Below are 18,758 nucleotides of genomic sequence, written 5' to 3' on the forward strand. Positions count from 1 at the left end.
TGTTATTGCTACAACGAAGGGAAGCGATACGGAAAAATTCATTTCTATCCCAACATAGAGACCAAAATGAGAACGACTAAAGAATATGAAGATAACGTGAAGTTCGTCCGAAAGCATCCTTCTTTAAAGAATTGGGAAGGTGTGAAAGGTTTCAGTGCTGCGAGTTTTATTTTGCCAAATTTGCCCCTATCCATGCCTATCGACTATATGCATCAGATTGCACTTGGGGTTGCGCGAACAGTTCTCGATCTGATTTCGACAGAAATCAAAGGCATCTGCAAAGAGGAGTTACGAAGAGCAGTTAAAAATCTTAAAGTAAGTTTATTGTATATAATTTTTTTTTTCAATTTGTTGATTGCTTGGTTGTTCGATTGTTTTCATAGGTTCCTCATGAAATCAAACGTTCCCCCAGGAGTCTTTCCGATCTACCTTATTTCAAAGCAAGCGAGTGTAAAGACTGGCTTCTGTATTTTGGTCCTGTATTTTTCCAATTGAATATTTGCCCCGAAAGTTATGAACGGTTCATGTGTCTGAGCTATGCAATTCGACTCCTTCTAACAGACACAAATCATACTGAGGAAGCTGGAAAACTTCGCAAGCGATTTGCCAGAATGACGGAATCACAATATGATGAATATTGTTTCACAATCAATGTCCACTTTTTGTCTCACTTGAGCTGGCAGGTCCGAAACTTTGGTCCGTTGTGGTCGACGTCAGCATTCATGTTCGAGTCTGCTAACCATTTGCTCAGCAGGCCATTCACAGGCACAGTTAATCATCTGGATCTGATAGTAGAGCGCTATGTTCGGCGTAAAAAGTTAGTGCTAACTGATTTGAAAAACGATGATTTGCTTCCTTTTGCGCAGAGCATTTGCCTTTCAAAGAAAACGTTCCCCGAGCATAAGATAATTGATGAAACAGCACTACCAATACACTTTGATCCCACAGATACAACTTTATATTCAACCATGTCCACGCGCACGTTCAATTTGGATTCACTTGCATATTCAACAAACAATAACGCTTACGTCAGTTTCAAGCACGCGGATCAGAAAGAGTAAGGTGAAATTGTGTTCTTCCAGAAGTCAGAAATAACTACTTGTCTATTAAACGTGTTCCGAATCGTCAAATGTGTCTCACATAAAGATTCCAGCAAAGAAACTGAAATTTTGAGTTTTGTTGAGGTCGAGTATGCTGGCTACCAAAAAGAAATCTTCACCAGTGATATCTGCAACAAGCTTCTTCGCATCGATCTCGATAATAGAATTTTTATGTCTGTTATTGTTGATCATTTTGAACACGATTAAAGTTGATATACCTTGTTTTTTGTTCATCTTTCAATAATTATGATTCAAAAGTTATATATACTCTTGCCCTCGAGTTAAATGTTTCTCTTAGTTGAGGTTTTTCGCTTATTTGGAAATTCTAGTTTAAAACGTCTTTTTTCCAATGGGGTCTTAGAGTTGTTGAAAGCTAACGAAAAGCAACAGAGGAGTCTCACTTTTTATGTGGGTCTAAGTGCGAAGAGAATTTTTGATTTAGCTTGTATAGAAAAAAAAATCGTCTCTTAGTTGAGGTTTTTGGCTTATTTGAAAATTTTATTTTAAAACGTCTTTTTTTCCAATCGGGTCTTAGAGTTGTTGAAAGCTAACGAAAAGCAACGTAGGAGTCTCACTTTTTATGTGGGTCTAAGTGCGAAGAGAATTTTTGATTTAGCTTGTATAGAAAAAAAGTTCGTCTCTTAGTTGAGGTTTTTGGCTTATTTGAAAATTTTATTTTAAAACGTCTTTTTTTGCAATCTGGCCTTAGAGTTGTCGAAACCCAACGAAAAGCAACGTAGGAGTCCCAATTTTTATGTGGGTCTAAGTGCGAAAAGAATTTTTGGTTTAGCTTGTATAGAAAAAAATTTCGTCTCTTAGTTGAGGTTTTTCGCTTATTTAAAAATTTTATTTTAAAACATCTTTTTTTCCAATCGGGTCTTAGAGTCGTCGAAAGCTAACGAAAAGCAACGTAAGAGTCCCATTTTGTATGTGTGTCTAGGTGCGAAAAGAATTTATGGTTTAGCTTGTATAGAAAAAAAAATTCGTCTCAGTTGAGTTTTTTCGCTTATTTGAAAATTCTAATTTAAAACGTCTTTTTCTAATCGGGTCTTAGAGTTGTCGAAAGCTAACGAAAAGCAACGTAGCAGTCCCACTTTTTGTGTGGGTCCAGGTGCAAACAGAAATTTTGGCTTAGCTTGTATAGAAAAAAGTTCGTTTCTTAGTTGAGGTTTTTCGCTAATTTGAAAATATTATTTTAAAACGTCTTTTTTTTGTAATCGGGCCTTAGAGTTGTCGAAAGCTAACCAAAAGCAACCTAGGAGGCCCACTTTTTGTGTGGGTCCAGGTGCAAAAAGAATTTTTGGTTTAGCTTTTATAGAAAAAAAAGTTCGTCTCTTTGTTGAGGTTTTCGCTTATTTGAAAATTTTATTTTAAAACGTCTTTTTTTGCAATCGGGCCTTAGAGTTGTCGAAAGCTAACCAAAAGCAAGTTAGCAGTCCCACTTTTTGTGTGGGTCCAGGTGCAAAAAGAATTTTTGGCTTAGCTTTTATCGAAAAAAAGTTCGCTCTTAGTTGAGGTTTTTCGCTTATTTAAATATTTTATTTTAAAACGTCTTTTTTTTTGCAATCGGGTCTTAGAGTTGTCGAAAGCTAACCAAAAGCAACCTAGTATTCCCTGTTTTTGTGTGGGTCCAGGTGCAAAAAGAATTTTTGGTTTAGCTTGTATAGAAAAAAAGTTCGTCTCTTAGTTGAGGTTTTTCGCTTATTTGAAAATTTTATTTTAAAACGTCTTTTTTGCAATCCGGTCTTAGAGTTGTCGAAAGCTAATTAAAAGCAACCAAGGAGTCCCACTTTTTGTGTGGGTCCAGGTGCCAAAAAAGAATTTTTGGCTTAGCTTGTATCGAAAAAAAGTTCGTCTCTTAGTTGAGGTTTTTCGCTTATTTGAAAATTTTATTTTAAAACGTCTTTTTTTGCAATCGGGTCTTAGAGTTGTCGAAAGCTAACCAAAAGCAACCTAGGATTCCCTGTTTTTGTGTGGGTCCAGGTGCAAAAAGAATTATTGGCTTAGCTTGTATCGAAAAAAAGTTCGTCTCTTAGTTGGTTTTTCGCTTATTTGAAAATTTTATTTTAAAACGTCTTTTTTTTGCAATCGGGTCTTAGAGTTGTCGAAAGCTAACCAAAAGCAACCTAGGAGTCCCACATTTTGTGTGGGTCCAGGAGCAAAAAGAATTTTTGGCTTAGCTTGTATCGAAAAAAAGTTCGTCTCTTAGTTGAGGTTTTTCGCTTATTTGAAAATTTTATTTTAAAACGTCTTTTTTTGCAATCGGGTCTTAGAGTTGTCGAAAGCTAACCAAAAGCAACCTAGGAGTCCCACATTTTGTGTGGGTCCAGGAGCAAAAAGAATTTTTGGCTTAGCTTTTATCGAAAAAAAGTTCGCTCTTAGTTGAGGTTTTTCGCTTATTTAAATATTTTATTTTAAAACGTCTTTTTTTGCAATCGGGTCTTAGAGTTGTCGAAAGCTAGCCAAAAGCAACCTAGGAGTCCCACATTTTGTGTGGGTCCAGGAGCAAAAAGAAATTTTGGCTTAGCTTTTATCGAAAAAAAGTTCGCTCTTAGTTGAGGTTTTTCGCTTATTTAAATATTTTATTTTAAAACGTCTTTTTTTTGCAATCGGGTCTTAGAGTTGTCGAAAGCTAACCAAAAGCAACCTAGGAGTCCCACTTTTTGTGTGGGTCCAGGTGCAAAAAGAATTTTTGGCTTAGCTTTTATCGAAAAAAAGTTCGCTCTTAGTTGAGGTTTTTCGCTTATTTAAATATTTTATTTTAAAACGTCTTTTTTTTGCAATCGGGTCTTAGAGTTGTCGAAAGCTAACCAAAAGCAACCTAGTATTCCCTGTTTTTGTGTGGGTCCAGGTGCAAAAAGAATTTTTGGTTTAGCATGTATAGAAAAAAAGTTCGTCCCTTAGTTGAGGTGATTTAATTTGTTTTATTTTAATTTGTTTTATTTTAATTTGATTTATTTTAGTTTGTTTTATTTTTGGAGATGGAGCTTGAGCCCGGTTTTTTTATACCGAATGCTCTGCTCAAAATCTCCTATACTTGTTTGTTTGTAACTCCGCCATAGCCGGTCCCCAGCCCGGTTGAGATAAGGAGGAGGGAAACACACCCAGAACATACTGGAAAAGTCTCAAAAAGTCGGTTTTTCAACTTGACTGGAGCCTTTTCCGACAATTTTCCAGCTATTATTTCACCTTTAAAACCTTATTAATCTTGGTACGGCCTTAGTACGGCACCTTATTAATCTTGGTACGGCCTTAGTACGGTACCTTAGAAATCTTAGTACGGCCTTACTACGGCCCGTAGAAAACTTAACAAGATCTTAGTACGGTTTTGATCAAAGACTTATACGGTGCCGTACTACGGCCTTACCAAGTTTTCCAAGTTCGGGCAACCTGGAGATGGTCAACACATATTTATTCGGAACAATTCTGGGTCTAGAAGGGGTGGATAAAGAAAGACGATGTTGATGATTACATTTTGTCTGGGACTCTTTTGTCCGGGAAAATTTTGCACTTTGGGACTGTTTTGTCCAGATACGGTTGATGATATCTCGAGTCTGAATCACGTTTTGCTTCCGCGTTTGACGAAGGGCTTTTTTTAACGCTAAAACAGTGACTCTACGCGGAAAGTGGCGACTAAATATTGCCACAGCTGTCTGAGAAAGACGCAAAAAACTCAAAAGTAAGCGATGAGCCTAGCTTAACAATGACTTGGCGAAATTTTGAAATTGTTAATGCTGAGGCCTTTGTCATTAGCAGACATGAATCTTCGACATCAAAAACAGGCGTTTACGTATTGTGGACGTACTTGTATTTAACGGCTCTTATGAAAGCTGGCGGTGGTTTTGCGGCAGTGGAGTTAATCAGATCTCCGTTCGCGTTGTCATCTAACAAAGCGACAACTTCTGGTTGTCCTTTTAACACGCGATAGATAAACGTGTGGAACCAAGGGGTGGAGAAATCTGGGGTTGAGAGCGCGGCAAACCACATTTGCCAGTCGAGACGAGGCTGGTGGGGTGCAACCCACGGGGGAGATGACGAGAGATTGCCTGGCTTGTAGAGAAAGTGAAGTTCTTTCCAGGGTCCGTCTTTCGAAGCACTACCTGCAATGAAAAGTCCACTTGAAAAATACATCTTTTGAGGAATTTTTCCATTTGCCCCCTCCCCCTAGACTAAAGTGTGTATAATGTTTTCAACCCCAAGGGTACATGTTATAATACCGCATGATTTACTAGGTAGTGACACCTGTTTCATCACTGGGTGGCTTAATGGGGGGGGACGAGGGGGGTGAGGTCAGATGTGAGTTTATAGAGATAGAGAAATTTAATCATAAGCCATGGATGACGAACAAATTAGAAATCGATATAAAACTCATGACTTTTACGTTTCCGATTTAATGTTGAACGATGATATTTCTCTATATTATATGTACGCGTCTACTAATATGACCTTTAATATGTTGCATGCTATTATGGTTTCTAGTTAGTAAAACGAGGTTAAAATAAACGATTAGTTAATTTTATAACTGCCAGGGAGTTCTCGAAGAGAGATTATCACCATTGTGTTCACAACTTTGAGAACACAATGGTGATAATGATTAAAAAAAGCAACCACAGAAAGTTAACATGGGATTCTTTCACATTCCAAATTAACCAACCACAGATGTTAATTTATAATTTAACACATGCACACATTGTGAATTCAAAATTGTGGTTTCATTTTGAATAATGTCCCCATTTTAAAGCAAATTTTTATTTTTGCACAAACCCCATTTTTCCACTACAACCTAGTTATGCCAACGATTTGCTAAGAGCACATTAGAGCAGGGTCGTATGCAGTAATTAAGTCCGCGATTAAGCTTCAAGACCAAATTGACAAAATTACAAAGCAGAAACAGAGATTGACCAACCTTCGAGAACGACCTCTGGTCTGCCGTGGACTCCAGTCATACGTCTGAACAGTCCATAGCTGTTTGACACTCTGTACTCTTGAAGGGAGAAGTACAGCGAGTCTGCAAACTCAGGCACCACACTCTCACCCTCCCTGTCTGTCAACTGCACAATTGGCACAAACGACATCGTCAGAAGCAGGAATGCAACACACCTGCAAACGAAATCAAAATAAAGCAGGCACCAACTTTAATTCAGAAAGGGAGCAACTTAGATCTCTCAAAAATTAAGAACGCAAGCAAGAAAAAATCACTGAAGAAGTCAAAGAATGTTCTAGAACAAAAGGGCATATATAGATGGAAGAATCTCGGAAACGACTCAAAGTAGAATATTGACTGTCCTCATTGACCTAATGTACATGCTAAATAATTACGAGAACCACTGTTAAACAATAACAGGAAGAATAACCGGCAAAAACTGACATAGCATCTGAAAAAATTTACTTTTAGTTTTGACTCCAAAAAACTACTGTCAAAAACTACTAGGACCTTGTTATACAAAAATCTCGCAACAAAATATTACCATTTGACAGACACCCTAACAAAACGTTTTCATGAGAAAACCAAGGAAAGGGAAAGGAAATGAAAAGAAAATCGGAAAAAAAAAGGTTTTCTCTACAAAATGCCAACCATTATTCGGAAAAATTTTCAATTACATAGTCTGGAATATCAATCACCCACCCATACTTGTCGCAGAATTAGGACATAACTTAGAACAGTTGCAAAAAACAAAAAAGAAAACATAGCTGGCAGATGGCCAGAAAATAGCCGCAATAGATTTGTAGATCGGTAGTCTAAAAAAAACAGTAAAAAAGACAGACCAAAGAAATTCTTCTTTTCATTGAAGGCTGATATGTTATATTTTGATTAAAAATCTGTATAAAGTTATTGCTGCCTCTATTAGCTGATCTCAAATAACCTTCATTTAGAGTGACACACACCCATTTGACCTTATCTCGTTGAATTAAAGTAAATAAAAGTCAATTTCAAAATGAGGAAGTCATTTTTGAGAGTGAGGTAAGTCAAGTGTGACCAAAAATTTAATCACGCGAATGAACAAAAAAACTCGCTCCACTAAAACCGAAAAATGACGTCACACATGCAATTCAGTTAAAATTGCATGAACGAATGAACAAAAAGTGGCTGTGACGTCATATGGTCGTTACAAAAATCATGACGACGAAATAAAAAAACATAGCAGGTAAGTCCTGAAATTCAATTCAAAGAATTGAATGAAAAACTCAGACGTACTCTACATGACCATCAGATCAATTGAACAATGCCAGCCAGAACACAAACAAAATCATCAAAAAAAGAAACTAAAAGAATCAAAACTAAACAAAAATATACTCATTGCTAAAACTCTTTGAAGCTTTTAAACCTAAAGCAAAATTTTTCCCTTTAAAAATACCTATTGCAAAAATATGTTAGAAACCAATTTTTGTTTCTGAAATCCGTCCAGTAGTATATCTGCAAGACCTGAAAAACATTCATTGGCCCTTGAAGATCGATTAACTCGAAAAAGAACAAAAAATTTAGGAAAGAAAGAAATCAATTGCAAATTATAAAGAAATGCTGCGGAAAACCGTGAGATAAATATATTCAGAATCATTTCTGTGTCTCTAGAGTCTATCCAGTAATCCAATTCCAAGCTTTAAAAAACTCATTGGCTCAGATCGATAGGCAATAATTTTTAGAAAAAATTTCATACTTCAAAAAATAGAAATTCGTTCTATTAAGATGTTGAAAGCCATTAAATTGCCCCCAGCAACTATTTAATAGCATACTATCAAACCCTGGATGAGGTTACTTAGCTACTGAGGCAAAAAATTAAGATAAATGATTTGAAAAAACATGAAAATTGCAAATTTTGTCAAAAAACTTCAAAAAGTCGAAAGGTTAAATTGCTGAAAACAAATCCATTGAAACTAAAAATCATGCAGTAACTTTTTATCAGAACGTGGAATATGATTTCTCGCACCTGACAATGGACGAATATCAAAAATGACAAAAACTTAAGGAAGCCATGAAAAAATTGCAGATTTTATCAAAAAACTCTAAAATTCGAGACATTAAAATGTTAAAAACCATTCCATTGTTAATAGAAACTATAGAGTGCCCTTTTAACAAACCTCAAGGGAGATTGCTTTGAGATTGCTGGTCCCTGAAGCTGGAAAAACTGAAAAAACGATAAACATTTTCAAAAACCTGAAAAAAATGAGAATTTTGTGAAAAAAATTGCTAAAGTTTGTGACGATCAAAAGTTGAAACCTAATCCATGGCAACTAAAAATTTTTCAGTAACTTATTATTCAACACCTGATGAGGTTTTCTGGCCCCTGGGACTCAAACAACTTGAATAATGACAATAAATGTTAAAAAATATGAAAAAACTGAAAGTTTTGTCAAAAAATTCTGAAATTCGTGATGCAAAAACATAAAAACCATTCCATTAACACTAGAAACTATGCAGTAATCTATCATCTAACATTTTATCAAACCCCAGAGGAGGTTTGTTGACACCTACGGCTAAAAAACTCAAAAAATGACAAATTTTCAAAAAACCTGAAAAAAATTGCAAAATTAGTATCATTTTGCGTGTTTGTGTTTGTAGTACCAAAACATATAGCTCATAAAATGGTCATGACAAGCAATTTTGTCTCGCAAAAGGCCGTCAACAACTTTTAAAAACTTCAACCTAAGACTAATCAAAACAAAAAATCACAAAAAAAACATGAAAAATTGCACCATTTTGAGCCCAAAAACTCCTAAAAATGACCTTTTAACCTTAAATTAGGGCCATCCCAGCAGCTGCACCACTATAAGCACTTGAAGGACTATTGAAGCCCGCTTTGGGCCTCTAATGAAAATTAATGCCCGCTGGGCTTTACCTGTTTATCCCGTTTTGAACGATCAAAGTCATTGAAAAATGTGTGAACACATCTTAAAAAAAAAAACAGCCCACCAATACAATTCAAATCCTTTGAATTGTAAAAAACGAAGAGAAGGCCAATAATAGCCCTAGCTATCGCTGTGCGGCTATTAAAAAAACAGAAAACTTAAATTTATTTCAGTGATAAGCGGCATGTCCAGCCTGAAAAAGTCACTTCATAGTAGCAAAACCAATAACACAGCTCTTACTTAAAAATAGACCAGTAAGAAAAATATCAGCAACAACGAAAACAAAGCTGACAGATTGCCAGAAAATAGCCATAATAGCATTTGCAGAATCTGCAGTCGTAAAAAATAAACGAAAAACACGAAAAATCTTTTAAATGCTGAGACGTAATATTTTGATTTTGAATCTGTATAACTTATTGGTGCCTCCGTAACAATATATTGCTGCACCCATTAGCTGCTTTCAAATAACCATCAATTAGAGTGACACACACTCACTTATCTCTTTGAATTAAATTCAAGTCGATTTCAGAGTGAGGAAGTCATTTTTGAAGAGTGAGGTGGGACCAAAAAGTTAATCACACAAATAAATAAACTCGCTCTACTAAGAGAAAAAGACGTCACGCACGCAATCCAGTTGCATTTGCATGAATGAATGAACAAAAAGCAGATTGTTAGTGGTGGTGACTCATATTGTCCTAAACAATTAGTCCTAAGTCTTGGCGAAAAAAAAGCGAGGGTCGCTAAAAGCCCCAGTTATCGCTGAGGCTATTAATCAAACAGAGAAAATAGAAATTTAAACACAACCGATTAACGTCGGCCTTATTGCTCAAACAACCAGCCCGTGATTGGCTTCGTCAGTAGCTAACACCACGGTTTAGGGAGGCTAGCTTTAGCTTAATTGAAGGGGCGTGAGGTGAGCGCAACAGGGGGTGAACGGTGTGTGTGTGTGTGGGGGGGGGGGGGGGGGGGCTAACCTGCAACGATGGGAGCGGATCTTTGGCTAAGCAACCTCTGTTTCTGAGGCTGCCTCCTTTTTCTGAGGACGAAAAGTCAAATGGGTTAGACGAAAAATCGTATAGGAAACAAACAAAAATATTTACTAAAATTTTTGTTTGAGAGCAATTAACAATGATTTCCTAAAAAGTGCTAGTTGATTCATTTATGAATAAAACATTTCTACTATAATTCAGTCTTAAAGAAGGCAATAGATCATGACATCAAGCTACATAGCAGCAGCTGAAGTGCGGCATTAACAAAAGATTGTTTGTTTTCTAGCCTTGTTAGTATTTAAATCATATAGAAAAAAAGAAGTGATAAAAAAAAGAAAAGTTTCCCAATTTCCCAAATAAAAGTTAAAAACAGTTTTTGTCTCTGGAGCTCTGTCATGTTACCCATCTCCAAGATTTGAGATATTAATATCTTCAGAACCATTACATTGTCTCAAGAGACTATCCAGTATCCTTATTTCAAGCCTTAAAAATAGTTTCACCGGCTTAAAGATCCATAAACTTGAAACATGATAAAAACTTGAAACATGATAAAATTCAATGTCCAAAATTCAATGTCCAAAATTTTTTCATTAACTTATTATCAAACCTTAAGGAGGTTTTCTTGCCCCTGGGTCTGGAAACACTTTAATAATGACAATAAATGTCAAAAAAAATTACCAGTATTGTAAAAAAAAATCTAAAATTTGTGATTTTAAAATGTTGAAAACCATTTCATTACTACTAGAAACTATGCAGTAACCTACTATTAAACGCCAGAGGAAGTTCCTTGACACCTAGGGCTGAGAAAACAAGAAAAATGACAAAAATTTTTAATAAGCTTAAAAAAATGCGAAATCTCCTTTAAAGGAATTGGAGTTAAAACTGCTTCGAAAAAGCTGCACGTGATCAAATTTAGCTCACTTTAATTTACACCTACTTGTTATCTATCAAAAACCGACAAGAACACAAAAACAACTCTCTCATCTCTGTGTTCTTCCATTCGTCCAGCCGATTGAACTAAACACTTCGTTTTCACATGCAGCTTTGACTTTTAAATCTTGTTTGAAGTACACTCAAAAATTACCGACAAAAAAGACGTTCAATCATTATCCCTCTTCGAGGCGTCAAAACGGTCAAGCAAAAATGGTTAGTAAAAAAGACACAAGCTCAAATACATAGCCGGAAAATAGCCGCAGCTGACGTGCTTGACGTACATCAGGATTGAAAGAGAAAAAGAAGAGATAAATTGACAGAATTTATCTTCGAAAGTTCTATCAAAGTTTCAACAAGTCTTCTAATTTGGTGTGCAGTTTTAGTTAGATTCTATATCTATACTTAATTCAGCTTCTATAATACTAATGTCAACCAGCAGGTGTTCTAATGAACTTTGATAAGTTAATGCACTATGATCAGGCTTTATCGGTTAATCACGTTTTTTTTATTTTTCTCTTTGAAATTCAATATATTGCATAATTCAATGCGGGAAAAAATTAAAATCCGTTCAGTTGTAACAGCGAGTCAGGTACGTCACGAGTCAAACGCAGAAATCGTGACTTATAAAAAACAAAAACGTGATCAAAAGGTAAAGCGAATTAAAAACATAGCAGGACAAGTTATGAAACAATTCAAAGAATTCTCGTTTACTCAACAGAAAACTAGACCTAGAATGGACTGTTAATGGATTGAAAAAAAACCGTTTAGAAAAATGCGATAAAAATTGAAAAAAAGCCGGCAGATAGCCGGAATAGCTGCGAAAGAATAGACTTGCGTGCCGTATAATAGTGATAGAAACAGATACAGATATAAGTTGAAAAAGTTATCGTTTAAAACGGAGAGCCTAAATAATAGCCGTTGAGAGGCTGACGACGGCTATTAATAATGCTTCAAATTACAAAATGGAGAAAAATCTGTAGTGCCAGAGTTTTCAATGGAACAAAAAAGCAAAAGTGCACTGCACAATGCGTGTTTTAAAATGATTACGTGATTCTGCCGAAGTCACTTCGAAATTATGGCTAAAATCTCGACCACTACGAGGTTCTGGGTTTGTGTCCGAATTTCTCAAGTGGCTTGTTCCTCTCGGGAATACTCAACACCATTGCGCACAATAAATGGAAAAAATTGCCAAAGAATACATTAACCCGAGTAACAATGTTTCTTCCAGAATAATTGGGATGAAATGCTGATATTTTGATGCAAACTGCTCTCTCAATATCTTCCTTCGATTTCAACTTGGATTTCATTTTAATCAAGCTTCCTTTCGTTTCAAATGTTCAGTTAACATGATGTCTCACGTTGCTTGAATCGCAAAAGTGAGCTTCTGGGAAACTCATTTTTTGCAGAGATTTGACTATTTATACATTGACGATTTCTATAGTAATTAATACGATTTCAATTTGCTCTTCTTACCCCCAAAATATGGTCTGAGAAGCCGACCACATCTTCCAGACAATCCCATTTTCACACATCAGGGAACTGACCACATTTTTAACCACAATCCACAGCAACGTAACGGTGGCGAGAAATATCGCGACCACCACCGACGTGTTAACAAACGACTGGAATTCGTCAAAGCTGAAGTTGACAGAAGAATCTACACTTAGTGATGTTGTGTTAAGTTTCAATTTGAACAACCGCACAGTCCAGTAAAAGAGTCCGATGTCCATGAACCAACACAAGGCACGGGAGGTTGCACCCCACAGTCGGCTTAAAGTTGAAGGTTCTGATGTAACTGATGAATTGAGACTAGTCTTTGTTTCATTCTCTTCAAACTCTGAAACAGTCTTCCAAATAAAACTTTGAGGTTATCACAATAGAGATTCTAGCTTGAAAACTAAATTAGGAGCATTAAAAATTGTAGTCGAGAATATAGAAAAAGGGGTTTAAAAATCTTGAAAAAAAATGGAGACTTGCTGCGTGAACTTCAAGAATTACTTTTCTTTCTTTCTCATTATTTCGAGAACACTGAGAGTCATTCAATTTTTCTAAACTATGTTATTTTCTGGACGTTTAAAACCGTGCGCGTTCAAAACAACCGGGTGGGATAGCACACAGAAAAAACATAACCCACTAAACGTCGGAACAATTGCTCTCGAACGACTAGTGGGAGCTTCTAATCAATTGCAGCCTGCTATAGTCGGGGGGGGGGAGGGGGGAGGGGGACTAAGAAGTTCAACAGTGGGCTTCAAATAACCATATTAGGGGTTAAACATATACCACTATTAAAAATTAAAGGGAAAATGGCACCAGTTTCGGTGCACTTTTCATTTGACTTTTCGTATTAAATTGCCGCCAATTGAGTTAATCTGCTTGAAATTGTGATTGAGAGAATTTTAGATCACACGAAACGCAATAAGTCAAGGGCGTAAAAGTCACTCGAAAAGTCAAAACGGTCAAGCGAAAATTTTGTATAAAAAAGGCACACACGTTTACAATAATTGCCATGAACTTCGTTCCAGGGCAATTAAAAACGGCCGCAAACTTTTTCTTTTGGAACCCCCTATTACTGCAACTGCGCAAAAATCAGTCCATTATAATTGTTTTACCGTTGCTTCTGTGGCTGCTATGCAGTATGGATGGATAGTCACTGTCCTGCAGACTTCCCAGGCAGAGTCCAATTGTGAGAAGATTGAAGAAAGTGTAGTTGCCACTCAGGACTATAGTACACATCAGGAATATGATTGAATATATAGCCAATTTGCGTTGTGCCTGGAACAAGAGACTAGTTGGTACACATTGACTTCAGAATTTGAATCCTTCACCTAGATTCCATGTAGTATTTATAGGTAGGTTTTTATTTAAACGTTTGTTAATATAAATTAAATCTCTAAGAAGTTAAGATACCTGTTCGGGTTAGAGTTATCGGGTGTTGTTTTGAGCAAATTTTCATACCGCGTTGTGGGTGGGTACGATAAAAACAAACGAGCCTTTTTCTGCTCTCAGATTCACTTCAAATAAACAACTATTTTAAACCGAACATCCAGAAACAACAATAGTTCAGAACGTGCTTGGGATAAACATTCATATTGCAAACTTCAACTAATCAGATATCGTGAATAGAATCATGGCTACCCTGGTTCTATTTCTGTGGTTTTGTTTGGCGGGTGGACCAAGGATCTTAGTTTCCATGACGATCTTGATGAGATTCTTCGGAGTCTCGAAAGACTTGTCCTGTTTTTAAGGTGTGTCTAGATCCCTTCAACTATTTTCTCAATAATGAAATTAAAGAAACTAATGTATATACCTCGGAGTGCAAACTTTCGTGTCACGGTTTTAAATAGTTGTTAGTTCTCGGATCTTTTCCGTTTGTGCCTACTCTCCCCAAGTACGTTATGTCCCCCCTTACAGAGCACATGTCGTTACGTAGTAAATCATTATATAGCAATATTGCAACTGTGTCTAGGGGGATGGGGGTGCAAATAATATGCACCCACTAAACTGGGGTTCACAAATGGAGTTCTCTTTGTCACTGACCTTGATAGGTGATAGAAGATAGAAAGGGAGAGCGATCTCAATGATGTAGACAGCCACTACAGACAGTCTGAGGAACCAGAGAGGGAGGAGAGAGTGGGCGAACCATGCGAGGGGAGTGGGGATACACTGGGTCTCAAAGTGGTACTTCAGGGCACTCAGATCCCACCTGAACAAAAAATAATACTTTAGGGGAGTACATCAAGGAATTGAACGCTTAAGTCCTAAGAGGGAGAGTTGAAGTATATGCGAACCCAACCAACAAACGTCGGGCAAATTGAGTGCACCAATATCGTACATTACATTTGTGTACTTTTCTATGGAATCATATATGACCTCGGATATGGTTGTTTCAAACGATCGTAAGATGTTTGGCACAAATTCCCATACTAACATGTTCATACATCTTTCTCCGTAAGCAACAAAAACTTAAAATCAGAAGTTGTAATGATAAATATTTTGCAGATAAAAGGATGAGTAGAGTGTAGTGACTTACCAAGTTGGACAGTAGCTTCTGAGTTTGACTACTCCAGACATGAACATGAGTTTGAAGAGCAGAAATCTCACCAGGAACATCAGCACCTCATCATGTCTCTTCACGCGCACAACTGTGCTGTAACACAAGCATGCAAAACATAAACCGGGGCTCCAGGATGTCAGTCTGACATTTTAACCACCAAGCTACAATGGTTTTGCTTCGCTTTCGCTCACAGTCGCTTTTATATTTAATTTTAGATAATTCAAAATGAAGAATTAAAGCTAGCAAATAACCTTAGTCTAAACCCCTATAGTGTATTTGCCATACGAATAGTAACATACCAAAATTTCATTTTTAACTGAAGTCATTAATGCCTTTGTTGCATAGGTCCGCAAAACAGTTTTAATTGTTCCGACCCCACCTTAGTCTGTGTTGGTGGGTGGGGGGACTATGTGATCAACTTTTTTTTTGTTCAGTCAGTTTTGGCCGATCACATTACGTCGCCAATCCTATAGATTCACAGCGTCCGCGTTTGCGAAAATGAGTGACGACATTTTGTCACTACTTACCGCGTAGAAGAAATATAATTAAATTGTGGACAATCCTTACAAAATTCCGTCACTGATCTTGGAAAAATCACGTTTTTAAGTCATCAATGTCCGCAATTTTTGAGCAGGGGTATCGTCATCACTGCACTTTAACCTTTAATTTATATTCAAAATTTGACGAATTAATATAATTATCCCTCATTTCATAATTATAGTCCACTTTTTCTCCTTTAATCAGTTTCAGAAGCCATGACGGAAAATTGTCCATTACTGTGAGTTCAACCCAATTTAAATTAAGCTTTGAACCCTTAATTTAACTTCAAAACTTTGATGGATTGAAATTATAATTACCTTTCACTGCATTTTGATAAGAAGAACCAATTATATCCCACTTTTTCCTCTTTTAATCAGCTGTGGAAGTCTTGCGCAGAAACTAGTTACATTAGCTGGAAGTTAGTGACATAAATTTCCAGACAATAGTGACACAAATCTGTCAACCTTTCTCGCTTGCCATCAAATTCCGCAATCGCGGATATCAGTGCCGAATAATCTCGTTTTTGAGAAAATCAGTTTCCCTTACTGTTACTGTTGTCCGCGAAAGCCTATATGACCTAATCTTAAAACATAGGCGAGCGGACAATGCTGACATTTGCAAACAAATTTTCTTGCTCAAAATGTAGGATTGGCAACATAATGCGATATATTCATTGTAGAGAGATGTGAGTTGTATCATTGGAAAGCCCTTCATGCGTAGAATATATAATTAAAAAAAAACGTTTCCTAAAAGTTACAAGTAAATCTATCTAGTTACGCCTAAAACATCAATGCTCGTAAATCTAGATGTGTTTTCTTTGTTTATCATTATTGGAAAAAGTGAGATTGAGCTGACCACAATCAAGTGCTCTTTTTTAATCAACGTGACTCGTTTGATTATGTCTCTACATGCAATATGGTATACCGTCAATATTATGAATCATATTGATCAACCATATCGAAGATTCAGCTCAAATATTTCTCATCTCAAATATTTTCATACAACAGAGATATAACTACACAGAAATTAACACTTAGAATTGTCCCCAATGACAAGGAGAACAATTTCAAGCAACAGTCTTTTATGGCACCTAGATTTGATAAAATATTGGATGTATTCTGTCCCCCCCCCCCACTTAGTGGGCATATAACTTTTACGCCCCACAGGCAAACGTGCTAATTTTTACATAGTAATATGCTGTATAGAAATACAATTATAATTGGGGAGCCTAAAAAACACGGGGGGGGGCAGAATAGATCCAAAATATTTAAATTTCTCAAACCTGCTTGGAAAATTGAGAGGAGCTATCAGAATTGCGAGGAATCCAGCTTCTAAGAGAAGAATATCCCATTGGAAGGAGAGGAAAGTCTGGCCAGCCTGGACCAAAGAGAAGTAGAGGAACCACATGGACCCATACACTAGCATCCCTCTCGCCACTCTGGATGAGAAAGAAAAGAGGGCAAACATTGTACCCAGCACACAACAGAGCACAAGTCCTGAAAAGAGTACAATACAAAATTAAAGAAATTGGGACTAAAACAAGGCGTTTCAGGAAAAAATAATTCATGTTGAACCAAACAACAATTTTCGTAAAATACAGACTATTTTTCACCTTCGGATGGTCTAACTATAAACGCTCGCCTGATACTAATTAAAAAAAACAAATTCTTTTTTACTACAGTGTGCCCTAAACTTATTATCTTTCCTCCTCAAATAATGCTCCAACTCGTGAATCAAAAGAACAGCCTTTGAGGGTCAATAAAGTTTATGACTCTATTTGGACAAAAACAATCGGAACAACAAAAATTTCCAAAAGCACAAAAATAACTTTTCGATTTTTAGCAAAAAAAAACGTACAAGACATACAAGCACATTTTAGAAAACAAATGAGACACCAAGCAACAAAAAGGAGATTGGAGGCAAAATTTCGAATAAATCGAAACTTCACTAATGTCTTAATAAAAAAATTGCCACAAAGTCAATCAAAAAACGTAACCATGAAACAAAATTTTAAATCAAATCAAACTCCTTACCCTCTAGAAAGCATAAACCATCTTTTATTTGTACAAGTAAAGGGCAGAAATGTCAAAAAAAACAAATGACAAAAAGACAAAAGATGTTCACTGAAACTCTTCAAACACAAATGGTTTCGGAGTAAAGAAAAGTCAATAGCTAGAAACTGAGAAAAACTTAACACATTAATCAAAATCCAATACTAAAATCATTGAGCGATGTTAGATTGAAACTACCAGTCCTAAACTACAATTTTCAAACTTCAATTACTAAAATTTTCATTGACAAAAAAAACTAGACTTACGACAGACTAAGACTGGGTTTGGAAAAACAGTTAGAAGAAAACACGCAACTCAAAAAAACAGTAGAAATCTCAGTCCAATAGCCACTAGAATAAAAAAGCAATTGATACAGCAGAATTTTTCGAAACAACTTTTTTCACTCCACTTTGAAAAGAATTTCACGCAGCGAAAGCACACGCATTTTTGCTCTTTGATGTTTCAGAAACGACATGACGAGTCGTATTCCAGTAACTACTCGAAGAGCCGTTCTCACACAAAACTAACCCTTAACATCACTATTATCTACTAGATGAAGGCAAGATAAAACAGCGAAAAACTAAAAATCGAAGTCAAACTGTCGCACATGAACAAACAACTACCATAGACAAAACTAACCTTGTTCAAGCACCGTCTTATCACTCTAATTTAAATATTCAACTCAGTAAAACGACTCACTTTTTTCAACTGTTTAATGGATGCAATAGACTGACAACTCGGTGATAATAATTAATTTGGACCAGAGAATTAAGATCAGAAAAGCAAAACCTGATAACACTTTCCTAAAGAAATTTCCAAACAATAAAATTTCAAAGCAATTATTTGCCAATTATTAACCGTGCGATACAGTCAGCTTTCTTCAGGAAACGACCACCCGAAATTTGACAAAAAACAAGGTTACATACGTTACAAGGCTACAAACAATAAAAAAACAGGGAAGGAAAAAAATGAGAACTCTAATCAAATTCTACAAAATGCTAAGTTCAAACGTCATAACGGTTGTTGTCTGAAAAAAAAACTTTTGAGAATGTTTCGGACTAATCAGTGACCGCACAGACACACTAAGCGACCCGACAGACACAGTAATCGTGTAAAACTCTAACTGAACCCCTTAGCGAAGTAATGCCTTCCTGGATTTACCTGTTTATCCCGTTTTTACGACAAAAATTGCATACAAAGACCAATAATCTATAACTAGTTTGCGAGTACTTAATAAGCAAAAGTT

The 18,758-nt window shown here is 36.3% G+C and overlaps 1 protein-coding gene across 1 annotated transcript in view; it reads right to left on the bottom strand.

Annotated features, from left to right (window-relative positions):
* Positions 1-16,953, bottom strand: part of LOC142349908 (lipase maturation factor 2-like) — a 71,314-nt gene extending 54,361 nt beyond the window's left edge. The window contains exons 1-7 of the mRNA XM_075401754.1: positions 16,744-16,953; positions 14,898-15,014; positions 14,405-14,570; positions 13,477-13,639; positions 12,341-12,704; positions 6,007-6,200; positions 4,906-5,200 (exon numbers count right to left, since the gene is read on the bottom strand). Of these exons, the coding sequence (XP_075257869.1) occupies positions 4,906-5,200; positions 6,007-6,200; positions 12,341-12,704; positions 13,477-13,639; positions 14,405-14,570; positions 14,898-15,014; positions 16,744-16,928 (1,484 nt within the window). The 5' untranslated portion in view covers positions 16,929-16,953. The remainder of the gene's footprint in view (positions 1-4,905; positions 5,201-6,006; positions 6,201-12,340; positions 12,705-13,476; positions 13,640-14,404; positions 14,571-14,897; positions 15,015-16,743) is intronic.
* Between the last annotated feature and the right edge of the window lie 1,805 nt (positions 16,954-18,758).

This window comes from Convolutriloba macropyga, chromosome 11, assembly GCF_964194025.1.
Source record: "Convolutriloba macropyga chromosome 11, txConMacr16.3, whole genome shotgun sequence".
In the NCBI taxonomy this organism is placed as follows: domain Eukaryota; kingdom Metazoa; phylum Xenacoelomorpha; order Acoela; family Convolutidae; genus Convolutriloba; species Convolutriloba macropyga.